The sequence below is a fragment of the Grampus griseus genome (assembly GCF_964374135.1).
Source record: "Grampus griseus genome assembly, chromosome: 14".
NCBI lineage: Eukaryota > Metazoa > Chordata > Mammalia > Artiodactyla > Delphinidae > Grampus > Grampus griseus.
The window spans coordinates 36,189,848-36,207,199 of NC_139008.1; the positions used below are offsets into that span (position 1 = coordinate 36,189,848).

The 17,352-nt window shown below is 52.9% G+C and overlaps 1 protein-coding gene across 1 annotated transcript in view; it reads left to right on the top strand.

Moving 5' to 3' along the window:
- Positions 1-17,352, top strand: part of TRAP1 (TNF receptor associated protein 1) — a 44,877-nt gene that overhangs the window by 25,031 nt on the left and 2,494 nt on the right. Inside the window, exons 5-16 of the mRNA XM_082670188.1 lie at positions 3,312-3,383; positions 3,627-3,787; positions 4,609-4,718; positions 5,279-5,352; positions 6,154-6,309; positions 7,466-7,586; positions 8,034-8,103; positions 11,368-11,515; positions 13,691-13,876; positions 14,341-14,479; positions 14,884-14,969; positions 16,282-16,427. Of these exons, the coding sequence (XP_082526314.1) occupies positions 3,312-3,383; positions 3,627-3,787; positions 4,609-4,718; positions 5,279-5,352; positions 6,154-6,309; positions 7,466-7,586; positions 8,034-8,103; positions 11,368-11,515; positions 13,691-13,876; positions 14,341-14,479; positions 14,884-14,969; positions 16,282-16,427 (1,469 nt within the window). The remainder of the gene's footprint in view (positions 1-3,311; positions 3,384-3,626; positions 3,788-4,608; positions 4,719-5,278; positions 5,353-6,153; positions 6,310-7,465; positions 7,587-8,033; positions 8,104-11,367; positions 11,516-13,690; positions 13,877-14,340; positions 14,480-14,883; positions 14,970-16,281; positions 16,428-17,352) is intronic.

Here is a 17,352-nt window from a genome sequence, read left to right on the forward strand (position 1 = left end):
GTATCTTTTCGAATTATAGTTTTGTCTGGGTATGTGCCCAGGAGTGGGTTTGATGGATCACATGGCAACTCTAGTTTTCTGAGGGACCTCCATACTGTTTTTCATAGTGGCTGCACCAGTTTACATTCCCACCATAGTGTAAGAGGGGTTCCCTTTTCGAAGAGGAGAAAACTTAAAATCACCCCATCATTCAAAGATAAATACTGTTGACATTTTAGTATGTGTCTATTTAGGGTTTTGATCTATGCATTTGTCTACATATCTAAACAGGTTTTTTTTTTTTCTTTTTTTTTTATGGTACACAGCCTCTCCCTGTTGTGGCCTCTCCTGTTGCGGAGCACAGGCTCCAGACGCGCAGGCTCAGCGGCCATGGCTCACGGGCCTAGCCGCTCCGCGGCATGTGGGATCTTCCCGGACCGGGGCATGAACTCATATCCCCTGCATCAGCAGGCGGACTCTCAACCACTGCGCCACCAGGGAAGCCCTAAACAGATTTTTAAAAATTTTTTTGGCCACGCCACAAGGCTTGTGGGATCTTAGTTCCCTGACCAGGGATTGAACCCACGCCCTTGGCAGTGAGAGCACGGAGTCCTAACCACTGGACTGCCAGGGAATTCCCTAAACAGATTTTTAAATGATATATTATTTTTTAATATACAGGTGACCCTGAATAACACTGGGGAGGCGGGGACAGACCCTCCCCATAGTCAGAAATCCACATATAACTTCTAGTCTGTCCTCTGTATACCCAGTTCCTCCACATTTGCAGGTCTCCCTACGCAGTTCCTCTGTACCCACTGTTCCACATCCACGAATTCAACCAACTGCGGGTCGTGTGGTACTGTAGGTAGTACTTGCTATTGGAAAAAAATCTGTGAATAGGTGGACCCGCATAGTTCCGATCTGTGTTATTCAGGAGTCAGCTGTAACTCTTCATATTTTTTTTTTAATTTATTTATTTTTGGCTGTGTTGGATCTTCGTCACTGCACACAGGCTTTCTCTAGTTGAGGCGAGTAGGGGCTACTCTTCGATGCGATGCGCGGGCTTCTCATTGTGGTGGCTTCTCTCATTGCGGAGCACGGGCTCTAGGCATGCAGGCTTCAGTAGTTGCAGTGTGCAGGCTCAGTAGTTGTGGCATGTGGGCTCAGTAGTTGTGCCTTGTGGGCTCTAGAGCGCAGGCTCAGTAGCTGTGGCACATGGGCTTAGTTGCTCTGCGGCATGTGGGATCTTCCCAGACCAGGGCTTGAACCCGTGTCCCCTGCATTAGTAGGTGGATTCTCAACCACTGCGCCACCAGGGAAGCCCCACACTTTTTGTTTTGTTTTGTTTTGTTTTTTGTTTTTTTTAGCCCCACACTTTTAACCATACTTATACTCTTGTGATGCATATTTCCCCATGTTATTGAATATTCTGTGGTACTATATTTTAATCACAGCCCGGTATTTGGATTAACAGTCTTACTTTAGACGCAGCAATAGTTTTGGCGGCTGTTGTAACCTTTGAGCAGTTTAAAGTCAAAGAGTTAGAAAGGTAGAAATGGGGTTCATCAGGCAGTGGGCCTGAGGGCCACCACGTTCCCGAGACAGCTGCTCTAGGACCTGCTGGCTGGGATTATGGGGCGGCAGGGTGGTGGTGGTTGTGGGGCGCGTATCCTATGGAGTGGAGGGCCTGCCTCCATGGACTCTGCCTCTTCCCAGCAGGCCTGGTTTCGCTTCTCAGAATTGCTGCTGGTGTCTGGTGCTCTCTTGTTCACTCCTTTGCTCTGCTCTGTGCATGTGTGTGCCTTGCTTGCTGCTGCTGTTGTTTTGAGAAGCTTTATTGAGATATGATTTTTACATATAATCAAATTCCCCAAGTTCAAGTGTACAGTGTGTTTGGACCAACATACACAGTCATGGGACCACCCACACCACTGATGTCATCACCCCAGTATTCCCTGCCTTTCCCAGCCCTTGTCAGGCACTGATCTGCTTTCTGGCACTATGGTTTTCTGTTTTCTGAAATTTCATATAAACAGAATTACACAGGAGGTAGTCTTTTGAGTCTGACTTCTTTCACTTGTCACAGTGCTTTTGAGATTTTTCTACACTGTTGCATGTATCAGTAGTTTGTTCCTTTCTGTCACTGAGAAGTGCTCTGCTGTGTAGAGGCATCACAGTTTTATGTATCCATTCACAAGTTGGTGAGCACTTGGGGATGTTAGGAATAAAGCCACTGTGAACATTTAAGTCTTCGAGTGGGCATATATTTTCATTTCTCTTGGGTAAATACCTAGGAATAGGATTGCTGGGTTGTAAGCAAAGTGTTTAACTTTATGAGAAACTGCCAAATGTTCCCACAGCAGGTGTCCCATTCTGTGTAACTCCTGGCAGCATTTGGGATGCCAGTGGCTGCACATCCTTGTCAGCACTTGTCACTGTCAGTCTTTTTAATTTTAGCCATTCTGGTGAGTGAGCAGTGTATTTCATTGTGGTTTTAATTTTCATTTCCCTAATGATTAGTGGTGTTGAGTGTCTTTTCATGTGTTTGCCATTCATATATCTTCCTTGTGAAATGTCTTTCAGATTTTTGCTCATTTTTAATCAAGTTGTTTGTCTTTTTATTGTGTTGTAAGAGTTCTTTGTATATTCTAGATACGAGTCCTGTATCAGATATACTTTTGCAAATATTTTCCCCTAGTCTGTGGCTTGCCTTTTTATTTTCTTAGTAGTGGCTTTTGAAAAGCAGAAGTTTTTAATGAAATCCAGTTTATCACTTTTTCCTTTTATGCTTTATGCTTTTAGTGACCTATCGAAAAAGTCTGCCTATTCCAAAGTGATAAAGATTTTCTCCTATCTTTTCTTCTACTAGTTTTACAGCCTTGGCTCTTACACTTAGATCTGTGATCATTTTGTTTTTATGTAAGGGAAGGCTAAGAGTTGTTTTTCGCCTGTGGCTGTCCCATTGTTTCTGCACCATTTGTTTTTCCTTTCCCCAGTGATTTGTCTTGGAACCTTTGTCAAAAATAACGTGACACTGTCTGTGCAGCTCTTCCTGGACTCTGTTTTGTCCCTTTCATCTATGTGTCTATCCTCCAGTGAGGTTTTCTCCAGTGAGGCCTGGCTGACGTGGCTGGAATTCGCCTTTTCTGGTGACAGTGTTCTTACTTTGCTGGGCCCGCCTGGCAAGTGTAATTGATGTGCTCCTGCTGGGTGTCCCCACACATCCATCCTGGCAAGTGTAACTGATGTGCTCCTGCTGGGTGTCCCCACACGTCCATCCTGGCTCCCTGGTGCATTCGCTTGGGTGCTTAGCTTGTCTCTCTCCTCAGGACACTGGCATCGGGATGACACAGGAGGAGCTGGTGTCCAACCTGGGAACCATTGCCAGGTCGGGGTCGAAGGTAAGCCCCCCGCTGCCCTTTCATCAGGTGCTGCAGCTGTTCCCCCTCTCAGGTTCGAGGATCTCCCCTCAAAGGGCAGTTCTGACCAGAGAGGGTAGGTCCCAGACGCTCTGGACACCAGCTTCAGAGGAATGTCCTCAGGCACGAGCTTGTTGGCATTGGGGACCCATTATCACAGGATTTCACTGTGTCGGCAGGTCTCCGGGGCAGGGCCGCCTCCCTCTGACGAGTATCACCCCACAGGCCTTTCTGGATGCGCTCCAGAGCCAGGCGGAGGCCAGCAGCAAGATCATCGGCCAGTTTGGAGTGGGTTTCTACTCGGCCTTCATGGTGGCTGACAGAGTCGAGGTCTATTCTCGTTCAGTGGACGCAGGCAGCCCTGGGTACCAGTGGCTTTCAGACGGGTAAGTGAGCAGGTCCCACGTCACACACGGAGTGTCCCCAGGCCCTGGGGCCATCGAGGCAAGTGTCACCTGCCACGCAGAGTGGGACTCAGCTGGAGCTCGCAGCCTGGTCTGGGAAGCCAGGCTCCTTGGAAAGCGCCAGTGCGCCATCCTGGGCTTTTCATGGGAGGCCTGAGCCCCACACTCAGGGAGCCGTTACTCTTTTTTGCTGGGTGGGTCCCCGCTCTGTGCTCCGGGGCTGGTGCCTTTGTTCTGAGGGCGCGTCCCTGACTCCTCATGGGGGTCAGGGTTTGGCTCCCTGGCTGCCCCACCTCCCGCCGTCTCCACCGTGTGCTGGGCCTGCGAAGTCCAGGAATATCTCAGCTGTTCGTGGAGGATGGCACCCACCACAGCCAAGGTTAAGTGTTTATCTCACAAGCCCCCAAACTTCATTTCTGAATCCTGCTTTCCCGCAGGAAAAGTGAAAGTGGGGCCCACAGTCACCAGGGCCGAGGGATCGACAAGGTGCCCCTCGTGTACTTGTCGTGTACTTCTGCTCTTGGGAGGAGGCACCTGGCCAGGGGTCCGGAGCGCTTGGAGTTAGCACAGGACGGGGGTCTCTTCCCGGAGTCTGGTGCTTACCTGGCCACTTCAGGGGAATGTGAGACTGAGAGGTTGTGTTCAGGAGCGGGGAGCCCTGCGCCCCAGCGGCCACTGTCCCTGGCGGAGGTGTGATGGCCTGGGGCACACTCCAGCTTCCTTTCTATGCAAGTCCTGCCTGCCACGTGGGACTTCTCAGCACTGACAGGCAGAACTCGCCTTCCTTCTCCCGCGTGTCTTAGCTCTGGGGTGTTTGAAATCGCCGAAGCCTCAGGAGTTAGAACCGGGACCAAAATCGTCATCCATCTCAGGGCAGACAGCAGAGAGTTCACCAGCGAGGCTCGGGTTCGAGGTGAGCAGGAGCCTGGGCCTCTGGGGACGTGCGTGCGGGTCAGTGCAGTACCTCCTGCCACTGCGTTTTAGGACATTTTGGGGCGGGGGTCGCAGGCGCAGGGCTGGCCGTGGGTTGGGGCAGGGTCAGGTTTGCCTTCCTCCTTTCGAGCAGCACTGTCTGTGTGCTTGCTGGTAGTGCAGGGTCCTGTGCTCGTTCTGCCTGTGCTGTAAGATGTCACCAGCCTGCCCACCCAGCCTGAGTCCAGGCTCCCAGACAACCAGAGCGGGTGCAGCTGCGAGGCGCTCCTCTCTGTCCAGGTCTCACTGGATGCTACTGAAGGTGCCCAGTGCTCTTCAAGGGGTCACATTAGCCCGTGAAACCCTGCTTATGCCGCCAAGAAGGCATCATGTATCATGGTGGCACGGGCCTCGAGATCCGGTTTGGGAGTGAGTTCTGCTCCCTGTGTGCGGGGAGGACAGGGACGAGGCCTCCCAGTGCTGTGTGACCCCTGCAGCACCTTCCAGAGCTTCCATCTACAGAAGCTTCCCGTGTTCATTGCTTTTTTCTGTCTCTTCCAGATGTGGTGACAAAGTACAGCAAATTTGTCAGCTTCCCCTTGTACATGAATGGAAGGCGCCTTAATACCCTGCAGGTGAGGCCTGGCTACCTGCAGGCTCAGGTGGCTCTGGAGATAAGCCACTCCACGTCAGGCTGGCGGGTCAGAGGTGGGACTGGGCGTTGCGTCAGAGCCCCAGGACTGGGTGTTCTGGGGGAGGCGAGATCTGTGGGTGCAGGCAGGTCCATGTGCACCAGGGGGTCACCCTTCACAGCACACACTTCGTGCTCCTGAGTGTATTCAGTCATGCTGCCGTCACCATGGTCGGTTCCAGAACATTTCACCCCCAGAAAGAGACCCCACGTCCATCAACAGTCACTCTCACTCCCCACCCCTGGCCCCTGGCATCCAGTCCACTTTCTGGATTGGCTTATTCTGGGCGTTTCATAAAAATGGAGTCGACTACTGTGTGGCCTTTTGTGTCCAGCTTCTTACTGTGTTTTCAGGGCTTGTGCTGGTTGTAGGGTGTATCAGTGCTCTGTTCCTTTTCACGGCTCAGTAACTGTCCAGCGCGTGGCTCAACCGTGTTACTCGAGCTGCTCACCTGTTGGTGGCTAGTGTCATGACGTCGTGCAGGCTCGTCCAGACCTTGCCTCCTGCTTTGCTCTTCCTGACACTGTGCAGGGGACAGGGCACTTGTTCCCAGAGCCTTTTGTGTGTCTCTCTGTCCAGCACTGGAGAGGGTGGGGCTGGAGACAGAGGGCCCGGGAGGCCAACCCTCAGGAGCTGAGGGCTCCTTTGCTAGCACCCGGGCCCCGCGAGCTCCACCAGGTCAGGTCTGCACATTGTTGGGAGGTTGCGTCTGAAACATAACGTCCCTGTTCATTCCATTTCCAGGCCATCTGGATGATGGACCCCAAGGATGTGGGCGAGGGTCAGCATGAGGAATTCTACCGCTACATCGCTCAGGCCCATGACAAGCCCCGCTACACCCTGCACTACAAGACGGACGCACCTCTCAACATCCGCAGCCTCTTCTACGTGCCAGAAACGGTGAGCCGGGCGCAGGCCTGCCATGCGAGCTGCCAGGGGTTTGTCCACTGCTCCCTGGGTTTACATACCAGCAGCACTTCCCCTGAACGGTGACAGCTCAGCACAGACATCACAAAAATTGCCTTAGCAGCATCAGGATGAAAGAAAATCCTATACGTCTGGACGGGTGAACAGAAGTTGAAGTGAGGGGTGCTGAACAGAGAGATGTTTGGCCCGGCAGGCCTGGGCTTTGTGGACGGGTGCGGGCGTCCTGTCTCCATGCAGTGCGCTCTCCCTACTTCCGCATGGCTTCGGGCAGCACCGTGAAGGCCCCACCAAATCCTGCAGCCGGGAAACCTGCTTGGGTTGAACCCAGCTTTCCTGGCTTTAACTGACTAGAGCCCCGCGCCTGTTACCCATCTTGGAAAGAGCTCTTCTACCCTCCCGCTGAGTGTGCTCTGCAGACCAGCAGCCCCAGCCTCCCCTGGGCCCATTAGGAGTGCAGAGCCTTGGGCCCAGGACCCCCCAAGTCAGTTCCCACCTTAACAAGATCCCAACATGATGTGTGTGCAAACGGCAGCGTGGGAGGCGCTGGTTTAGAGCAGGGTTGGCAGACAGCGGCCACTTTGGGCTTTGCAGCCTCGTACCACCAAGGACTCTGCCCCTGTGGCGGAGGCTCACGGGCCACGCTGAGATGGGCGTGTGTGGCTGGGTTCCAAAAACTGTAGACACGGGAATTTGGATTTCATGTACTTTTCTCATATCATGAAATGTCCTTTTTTGCCTTTTTCCTCAACCATTTAAAAATGGAAAAGCCATTCTAAGCTATACAAACAGGTGATTTGGCCTGTGTGCTCTAGTTTGCTGACCCCTGATCCCTAGCAGGCTTGGCTCTGTTCGCAGGGACATGTAAGTCATTGTTTTTATGGGGAGGGCGGCAGCTGCCCAGAGAGGACCCCCCCACCCCACCTAGAGCCATGGTGGGAGGGGCCTCCCCCGGCCCCTCTGGGCTTTTGAACAGACAGACACAGGCAGGACACCGCACATCTGCCTCAAATCTCCCAGCCCAGGTAGCCTTAGGAAGGGGTTCCCCGTGACCATGCAGGCTCTGCCTCCTGGCAGGGCTGCCACGGATTTCTGCTTTTGCCACCTGACGCTGCCCTTTCCTTGCCTCCAGAAACCAACCATGTTTGACATGAGCCGGGAGCTGGGCTCCAGTGTCTCGCTGTACAGCCGCAAGGTCCTCATCCAGACCAAGGCCACCAACATCCTGCCCACGTGGCTGCGCTTCATTCGAGGTTCGGTGCCAGTGTCTGTGCCCAGCCGTGTGGGCTGAGGCCCAGGAGCAGCTGCCTGCTCCAGATGCCAACACCATCAGAAAGGGCTCATCTTTGATGAGTGCGGGGTCAGGGCGAGTCACCACAGCTGCTGGCTGGTGAGCCGAGTCCTCACAGCGTGGCGCCTCCCAGGGAGCTTCCTGTCTTCAAACACTAGTCTTGGTTGATTTATCCATGATATGTTATGATTTTGAACAGAAAACCCAGGTGGTAGTTTTGAAAGAGGGTCCAACTGATGCTGAAATCGTAGAAACTGTCCCGGCAAAGGCTCACCGGCCTTGCTTGCTTTCCTTCCGACCCCATGGTTGTGACCTGGGCTCTGCCTGAATTCTAGGAAGACAAGGGACTTGGGAGGAGAAGCCCCTGAGTGTCCTCCCTTCTCACCCACACTCGGCCTGTGTCTCACAGGTGTGGTGGACAGCGAGGACATCCCCCTGAACCTCAGCCGGGAGCTCCTCCAGGAGAGTGCGCTGATCAGGTGAGCAGCCGCAGGACACAGTGGGCACCTCACCGGGTTCGCCTTTGCCACGGAAGGCCCAGGCGGGCTTGAAGCTGCTGAGAGCAGAGGGTGGAGCTGAAGGTGCCCAAGGGAGCTATGGGCCTGGAGAATATGAACAGGTCACGTGTGCTTTGCCCCATCTTTTACTTCACGCTTTTGTAAAGGGTTTGGAGACTGACATTGAGGAGAATTGCTGCCAGTTCCAGGAGATGTTCCCTCCCTTGGCCAATCCCTGTCACTCAATCCTGGGGCAGCCGTGGCAGGGGAAGTTCCATGCAGGGCTGTTTCTGGGTGGACGAGGCAAAGGACGGCCCCAGAGCCAGGAGAACGTCTGATCTCGGTCCAGGAAGGTCACTAATGGTGTGAAGGAGACAAGGGCTGGGCACTGAACTTTCTTTTGGAGACATCGCTCTTGGAATCCTCGTGAGCTGGGTTGGCCGAATTTCTCCTCCCCCATCCTGATCATAGCAGTAGCTGCTATTTACTGAGCATTTATTCTCACCCAGACTGTACCAAGCCCTTCCTGTGCAGCCTGTGTCATCCTTGCAGGTGGGAGCCACTAGGTCTCCACGTCATAGTTGTGGAAACTGAGTTACAGGGAGGTCTCACCCGACAGTGAGTGAACCTGTATTTGAACCCACGTTTTCTGATCTCAGGCATGTGCTCTGCCCCCAGCAGCTGGGACTGGGCTGACCCAGACGCTGGCAGGACGCAAGGCTGCAGGCGGGGGTGTGTCCGGCCACTTGGTCACTGCTGGTGGTTTTCCAGGGCTAGGTTGTCAGTCTGAGCACTCATCTTGACCAGCAGAGTCAGACTTAAATGAAATTTTTTAAAGAAACTGAAAGAAAAAGTAGAAACTTGATGCAAAGTACATTTTTCCCCTGAATCCTGAGAGAGTAAGTTGTCCACTCTATGCCCATCGTCCCCAGTTATCTCAGGGTGTGTTTCCAGAGAACAAGGACAGTCTCCTCCTAGCCAGCACAGCCGTCAGTTGGAGTTGACGTGGTGCAGCTGCCACGTCTCATCCTCAGACCAATCCACGTTGCACACTTGTGCCCGTCACATCCTCTAGAGTAGGAGGGTCCAGTCCAGAGTCACACAAGCCTTTAGTTGTCATGTTTCTCCAGTCTCCTGGAGGTTGGCCGAATTCCACAGTCTCCCCGACTTTCAAGACCTGGATGCTTCTGAAGATTTCAGGCCAGTGATTATATAGAATGGCCCTCTGCACGGATTGTGATGCTCCCTCATGCTTAGGTGCAGGAGTAGCACAAAGTGATGCATCCTGTCAGGTGGTGCACGACTTTGAGTTGTCCCCTTACTGGTGATGTTCATGCTGACACTTGATTAAGGGGGTGTCTGCCAGCCTGCTCACGTGGTTACTCTTTTTTCCTCTGTAATTAGTAATGATGTTATGTAATGGGGTGGTATTTGGCAGCTGTGTGTTCATTTCTTACAATATGCATGTGCTTTTCTTAATACCTGTATAACTGATTTGCATGACTTGATTTCCTGTTTTATTCAAGGGCTATAATCTGTTACTGTCATTGTTTGATGCCCAAACTGTCCCTGATTTAGCAGGAACCTACTCAGGCTGACTCTTTGCCCTTTGACCTATTCCCATTGTGCTTTGAGCACTTCTGTATTGAGTTCACTCAATACCAACCAGCACTGCCGTGGTCTTGGTCTTTGCTTCCCTTGACAGTGAGGAATTTGCCTCTGATTATCCCTAATGTGTTTACCTCTGACCAGTCCCCTTCATGTTACCAGTCTGCCATCGCTGCTGCCCCCCTGCCCCACCAGCTCCCTGCTCCTTCACCTGCTTGGGCTCTGATGCCACATGGTGGGCTAAGGGGGTGTCTGTCAGCCATTCTGCCAGCTGCTCGCTGTCCCCAGTCTGGATGTCCTCTTCTGGGGTCCTTGGGCTCTGACACTCCACGCCAGGCTCCTCCAACCCTCACCCCGCATGGACACCCTCTTCGTTTCATCCTGGCTGCTGTGGCTGCCCCACCACAGATGCGGGTGCAGCCCCTTGGCTGAAGGACTGAGTTATTCAGGATGGGAGTGGAAGAGGATAAGCTTAAATGAACGTTAAACATTATTGTTCCCCTACCCTGGATTATTAAGGAAACAAATGGTAATTTCACCTTTAGGAAAGGCAGAATATTAAGGAAATTAAAAAAAAATACTCCCTAATACCACTAATAGTGTTGCTCACGATTTTATGTAGTGCTCTGGTAAACACCCTAATACACAAGATCCCAATTTTGTAAAACTGTAGAGCACATATAGTATATCCAGTATAAACCCAAGTTTATACAGCATTGATCCTAATTATGAAAAATATAATGCACAGCAAGTAGTATGTATAGTCTTTGTATACTTATATACTATATGTACCCTGTAATTTATCCATATTGGGATTTTTCTAGTTTTTCTTTCAACCCAGGCACTTTCTCATGTTTTTAAGGATCATATCATTAGAGGATGTTGATCTTTAATGGCTGTGTAGCTTTCCATCATTCATTTCAACCTGTTCTCTGCAGTTGAACACTGAGCTTGTTCATAATTGTTTTCTTTTTTTCTTTTCTGTAATTAAACTTGCATCAGAGCTTATTTATTTATTTTTGGCTGTGCGCGGGCTTTCTCTAGTTGTGGTGAGTGGGGGCTGCTCTTAGTTGCGGTGCGCGGGCTTCTTATTGCAGTGGCTTCTCTCGTTGCAGAGCCCAGGCTCTGGGCACGTGGGCTTCAGTAGTTGTGGCATGTGGGCTCAGTAGTTGTGGCTTGCGGGCTCTAGAGCACAGGCTCGGTAATTGTGGCACACAGGCTTAGTTGTTCCAGGGCACGTGGGATCTTCCCGGACCAGGGCTCGGACCCGTGTCCTCTGCATTGGCAGGCGGATTCTTAACCACTGCGCCACCAGGAAAGTCCCATAATTGTTTTCTGTTTTATGTGCTACAGTGAAATTCCTGGTCCATAAATCTTGGTGACTCATGAAGGTGTAATCTCAGAACCATAGTTTTGTCACTCTCCACAAGGTTGCGGGGGCGGGGGGGGGGTGTCAGCTAGCATCCCTGACTCTGGGGGGCGCATGTCTCCTTAACTGGTGTTGGCCAAGGGTAACTTTTTGGTATGTTGTCTTCACTTCTCTGATTATTAGTGGGATTGAACGTTTTTTCATATCCTTCTGGCTGTTTGTATTTCGTGAAAGTTGCTCTTTTGTGATAAATGCTTTTCTGTTCATAGGAAACTCCGGGGCGTTCTACAGCAGAGGCTAATAAAATTCTTCATTGACCAGAGTAAAAAACATGCTGAGAAATATGCCAAGTTTTTTGAAGATTACGGCTTGTTCATGAGGGAGGGCATTGTGACCACGGCTGAGCAGGAGGTCAAGGTAGGGTCTGGGTTTCTGGGCCTTTCTCTGGGCTGCCTTGGGCTGTGGAGGAAGCTGCTGGAGATCAGAAACCTGAGCTTCCCAGGACGTGATGATGGCATAGCCAGGCACCCCAGTCACCACTCCCAGGGGTCAGAAAGTGCAGCCTTTGGCCTCTGGACTCCACAGGTGGTCCCCCAGGCCCGGCGTGCACTTGCACATGTCCAGCTCCTCCAGTGCCCTCATTTGAGGGGAGCGGGCATTTAGTGTCTCTTCCCTCAAGGGCCTGGGGGGCTTGGGGAGGTCACAGAAGTCAGGACAGGAGAGGTGCCTGGTTCACGGGGTGGGGGGGGCAGGTGAGGTATATGTAGTCAGGGCAGTTCATCATGTGATCGGTAGAAATCCATCAACACTGTGCCACTGGGTTAATTGCGCAATTACTTAAAAATGATGAGATTGTTCCATAAACATTTATTGGCCACTTTTAAGTTGTGATACAGTTCCCATACAATAAAATTCACTCTCTTAAAGTGAACAGTTCATTTAGTACCTTCACAGGTTGTACGTCCACCACCATCTGGTTCTGGAACATTTCCATCACTCCCAAAAGACACATGTCTTTTGTCACTCTTAGCGCCGGCGTTTCGTCTTTTGCTCCAGAACAGCAGCAGGGAAGGAGGGTGACCAACCGTCTGGGGTCCCAGGGTTTGTTCTGCAGGCCATGAGGGAGGGTGGGATGGGGCCTGGGCACTGCGGCTACCAGCCTGCTCCCCCCAGGCCCTCATCACCCTGGGTCCTCCTAACCCCGGTTGTTGGCACAAGGACTCCAGTGGCTCCAAGTGCTGCCTGCTCGGACTCTCCACTCATTCCTCTCTGTGTTTGTAGGTAGCGGGACCCAGGTGGTGCCAGAGGCTTTTCTGAGTGCTTTATAAACACTGACTGACTCAGGGTTTTTTTAAATAAATAAATAAATAAAGTTATTTATTTTTTGGCTGATTTGGGTCTTCGTTGCTGCACGCGGACTTTTCTCTAGTTGTGGCGAGCGGGAGCTACTCTTCGTTGTGGTGGACCGGCTTCTCGTTGTGGTGGCTCCTCGTTGCAGGTCACAGGCTCTAGGCACACGGGCTTTAGTAGTTGTGGCACGCGGGCTGTAGAAAGTAGGCTCAGTAGTTGTGGTGCACGGGCTTAGTTGGCTCCGCGGCACGTGGGATGTTCCCGGATCAGGGCTCGAACCTGTGTCCCCTGCATTGGCAGGCGGATTCTTAAACACTGCATCACCAGGGAAGGCCCCTTACTCAGTTAATGAGGATCCGTAACATGCACAAGAGCATGAGCTTAACCTATGAACCTAGAGCCTGGCTCGCCGGGTGGGCTCCCAGATCCCTGGTTTTGCCTGTTCGTCCCCCTTTCATCCCCACCACATCACTCTCTCATCTGGACCTCCCCTCTGGGCACCATGGGTTGTTGGAGATGAGTCGGTGGCATAGACGAGGCAGTTTACTGTCAGGTCATGTCCAGGCTGGTGCGTCAGGGAGCTGGACCCCAGCCTGTTGCTGCTTCTGTCCTTACAGGCGACTCCCTCATGGAGTCTAGATGCCACCAGCATCTCAGCCGACAGGAGCAGATGGACAAGCCCCTCCTTTCAGGGCCTGTTCTCTGAGTCACACACCCCACTTAGGCTTGTACCCCCTGGGCCAGGACTCGTCCCCTGGCTGTGAGGAAGGCTGGGAAGTGTGGACTTCACACCCGTGTCCCCTGCTTGGCGAGAGCCAGGGTCTGTGACTCGAGACAGAGGGAGGATGCTGGGTCCAGAGTGGGCTCTGCCACGGACAGGGCCTAGCCACTCCTGGGACCGTTTTTGCAGCTCACCTGGAAAGGCCCTCTCAGCAAGGCCCTGGGCCACCTGTGGTGGAACGTGCTTTCCGAGGTCCCCTGAACTTCTGACATGGGGCCCAATGGACAGCACTGGAGTCCCTCAGAGCTCCCCAGGGCCCGAGCCAGCCCAGGGCGCCGTCCCTGGACCAGGCTCCCAAAGGAGCTGCCTTGGCTGCAGTACATGGTCACCAGGCGGGTGTGAGGCCAGCCAGAGCCTTTCCTCCCTTAGCTGAAGGCTCCCGAAGTCTGTGCCCCGCTGTCGGGAGGCTTTCAGAGCCAGGACCTGGAATGAGCAATGACCTGGCCTCTGTCTGTCTACAGGAGGATATTGCAAAGCTGCTGCGGTACGAGTCGTCGGCACTGCCTGCTGGGCAGCTGACCAGCCTCCCAGACTACGCCAGCCGCATGCAGGCCGGCACCCGCAGTATCTACTACCTGTGCGCCCCCAACCGGCACCTGGCGGAGCACTCGCCCTACTATGAGGCCATGAAGTGGAAAAACACAGAGGTGGGTGAGCCAAGGGGCAGGCTTGGCCCCTACCGGGCCTCCCTGCACTTGTCCTTCCCTTGGGGCCAGGTCAGAGGGTGAGGGGGTCTGACCACTGAAGGAGGGTCCCCATGCTCACTGGGGAATGGCTGAATGTGCCCACGATTCGGGAGAGCGGAGCAGTGAGAGTCAGCATCCAGGGTCACAGAGGCCAGGCTGAAGCCTGCCTACTAGTTTGGGTCTTTCTAGGAGGTGACACAGAGATTTCTCTATAAATAGCATCACTGCTTCTAAGATAGAGCCAGAGCCTCCCTGAGAGCCGTCTGTAAACCACTGCGTCCACAAGGCCCAGGAACCCCAGCACCCCCTGCATGGCCCTCAGATGCTGGGCCCAGCCCGCAGCCCCAGCCCCTGCTCCGTGTCCCTCTCTTGTCACGGGCAGAGGGTTCCCCGGGCCTGATGGAAGCCATTTCGGGTCCTCACAGGTTCTCTTCTGCTACGAGCAGTTTGATGAGCTGACCTTGCTCCACCTTCGTGAGTTTGACAAGAAGAAGCTGATGTCTGTGGAAACGGACATCGTTGTTGACCACTACAAGGAGGAGAAGTTTGAGGACGGCTCCCCAGGTCGGCTTGCTTCCCTTCTCTCTGGGCACAGGTGTGGATGGTGGCCTGGGGTGCAGGTGAGGCCAGGCAGGCCCAGGGAGCTGGCACTGTTTGCTACACGGCCTCTTCGTTCTGCAACAGTGGGTCTATATGGGGTTTTCTTTTCACAGCTTGCCTTCCTAAGATTGATAAAGCTTAAGAGAATCAGACATTTTAAAGCCCTAACAAAATTATATGGGCCTCAGGCAATCAAAAGTATCCTTTCTGGGGTCCAAATTTATCTGCTTAATTTTAGATGAAGAGTGTTCTGGTAGCTTCTGTCGTTGTGCCAGTGGCTGGCAGGGTGGAGGGAGCCTGCCGATGGGAGCCTATGGGGAGGGAGTTGTGGAGACGGCCTCCAAGCTCACCCTTCTGCTCTCCTGTAGCTGGCGACCGTCTGTCAAAGAAGGAGACAGAGGACCTGATGGCCTGGATGAGAAACGCGCTAGGGTCCCGTGTCACCAACGTGAAGGTGAGGCCTCCCAAAGACGGGCCACCACCCAACCACCATGGCCCTTGGTGACTGCAGAGCTGGCCAGCCTGCCGGCTCTGGTTGCTGCTGCTCCTGCATGTGTGCGCTCGTGAGCACGTAGCCACATGTGCCCGGGGAGTTACTGAGGTCGGGCGGGCAAGCTTGGCTTCGCCTCCACTTTGTAGAGCAGTTGGAATGAAGAAAGTGGAAGGTGAGCTGCTGAGGGCCTGGTGGGCAGGCAGAAGCAGAGAGGAGGTGTCCCCAGTTGGCCTCCCCAGGGCCATCCTCATCCAGGCCTAGAGGAGCTGCAGTGGCTGAGGACACAAGGGCGTACGGTCCAGCTTGGGTTCTCAGTGGGGGTTCTGGGTAGGCTTTAATGAGCTAGGAACCCACTGATCCAGCTCTGAGCTGCAAGAGAAAAGACAGTCACCAGGGAACAGGTGTCACTGGCTGAGGGACATGTTCAGGAGTGGCCCCAAAGGGACAGGCAGGTGTGCAGGGTAGGGAAGGCTGAGAGCAGAGGAGGGCAGACCTGGGGGCTCCATGGGAGGTAGCAGTGGGTCTCTGAGGGAGGCGAGGGCTTCCTGGCAGGGAGCAAGGTGTGTGGCTGGGGTTTCTCTATGTAACACACATATCGTGTCCATGCTTTACAGCAGTGACTCATTTAAGGTGGCCTAGGAGGTAGGTAGAATTCTCGTCCGTATCCTATGAAGGAAACAGGCAGAGCGCTTCCGCAGGTCAGGAAGTCGTGGAGCTGGATCCTTACTGTGCTGCCGGGAAGGGGGCAGCCATGGGCCCAGCAGGCCCAGGAGAGTCTCTGGCGTAAGTCAGGAGGCCTGAAGCCTGTGGGGCTCGGTGAGAAAAGGTGTATTTGATGAAGTAAAGGCCAGAGGGAGCCACAGGGAGCGGTAGGTGAGAGCACCGTCTGCAGTAAAGACGGACACAAGATTGAGGAAGAGGCTGGGCCAGGGGAAATGGGGTGGCCAGTCCTGGCGGGTCTTCAGACAGTTGCTGTAGGACCTGGAAGTGGACCCTGTGAAGCAGAGAAGTGCAGATAACACCAGGCAAGATGGACCTTGGATGGTAACTGATAGGTTAGAAATTGGTAGCTTTGGAGTGTAGAAGAGGAGGGAGTTCCCAAGCAGGGTACGATTCGTTAGCAGGTGATTGGGAGGGAGAGAGGGAGGGAGGAGCACTGCTGGTTGAGGGTATGTCCCTGGAGACCTGCGTTCTCCTGTCTTGTCATTTGGGGAAGCTTTATACCTGGTCAAGACCCTGCCAGGGCCCCTGTCACCCCCGGCCTTGCTTGCAGGTGACTCCTCGGCTGGACACCCACCCTGCTATGATCACGGTGCTGGAGATGGGGGCCGCCCGGCACTTCCTGCGCATGCAGCAGCTGGCCAAGACCCAGGAGGAGCGTGCTCAGCTGCTGCAGCCCACGCTGGAGATCAACCCCAGGTAAGGCTGCTGGCTCCAGGCCTCTTGGGCCCAGGGCCCTCGATGCCCAGGGAATGGGCATGCTCATTTCTAACCTGCCAGGTAATCTTTTAAAATTGTATGTGAGTGTGTGTTCTTTTATTTATAACACATAGAAAGTGCATAAAACTTTTGGACAGTTTGATAAATGTTTATATAAACACTCGTGTAATTGAACTGTATTAAACTATACCTATGTGACATTTAAAAAAACTGAACCTTGCCGACACCCAGACACTCCTGTTTTCCTCCTACTTGAATTCTGTCCCGCTCTCCAGGGAGAACCACAGTCCTGATTTCTGTGTCAGTCACTTCCTCACTGTGCTTTATGGTTTTTCAGCTACTTGTGCGTCATTACACACAAGCTCAGTTCTGCCTGTTTCTGAACTTCACGTGAATGGACCCCTGTGCACAGGTTCCCTTTGAAGCCTTCCTTTCTTCTCTTGGCGTGTGATCAGATGTATTCATCTGTGGGGGTGACTGTAGTTTGTTCTTGTTCACAGCTGAATCACAGGGTATGAATCTACTCAGCACAATTATTTATTCTATTTTGATAGACATTTGGGTAGTTTCCATTTGGAGGCTGTTGGGAACACATTGCTCTGAACATTGTTGTCCCCCGTCTGGTGCTGCACATGTGTTTCTCCGGGATGGGTGCCCAGGCGTGAAAGCACCTTATCCTCAGCTGGGCTGAGTAAGGCCCACTGCTTCCAGAGGGCAGAGCATGGGAACCCAGGTCCCTGCAAGTTAGAAGGCTACTGTTCTTTTTTCTGTTGGGCTTTAAAAAAAAAAATTGATTGGTAGTTCTTTATATATACTTTAACAGTTGCAAATATCTTTTCTGTCTTTTCACCTGTCTTTTAAAGAGAATTTCTTAATTTTAATGTAGTCAAATGTATATACATTT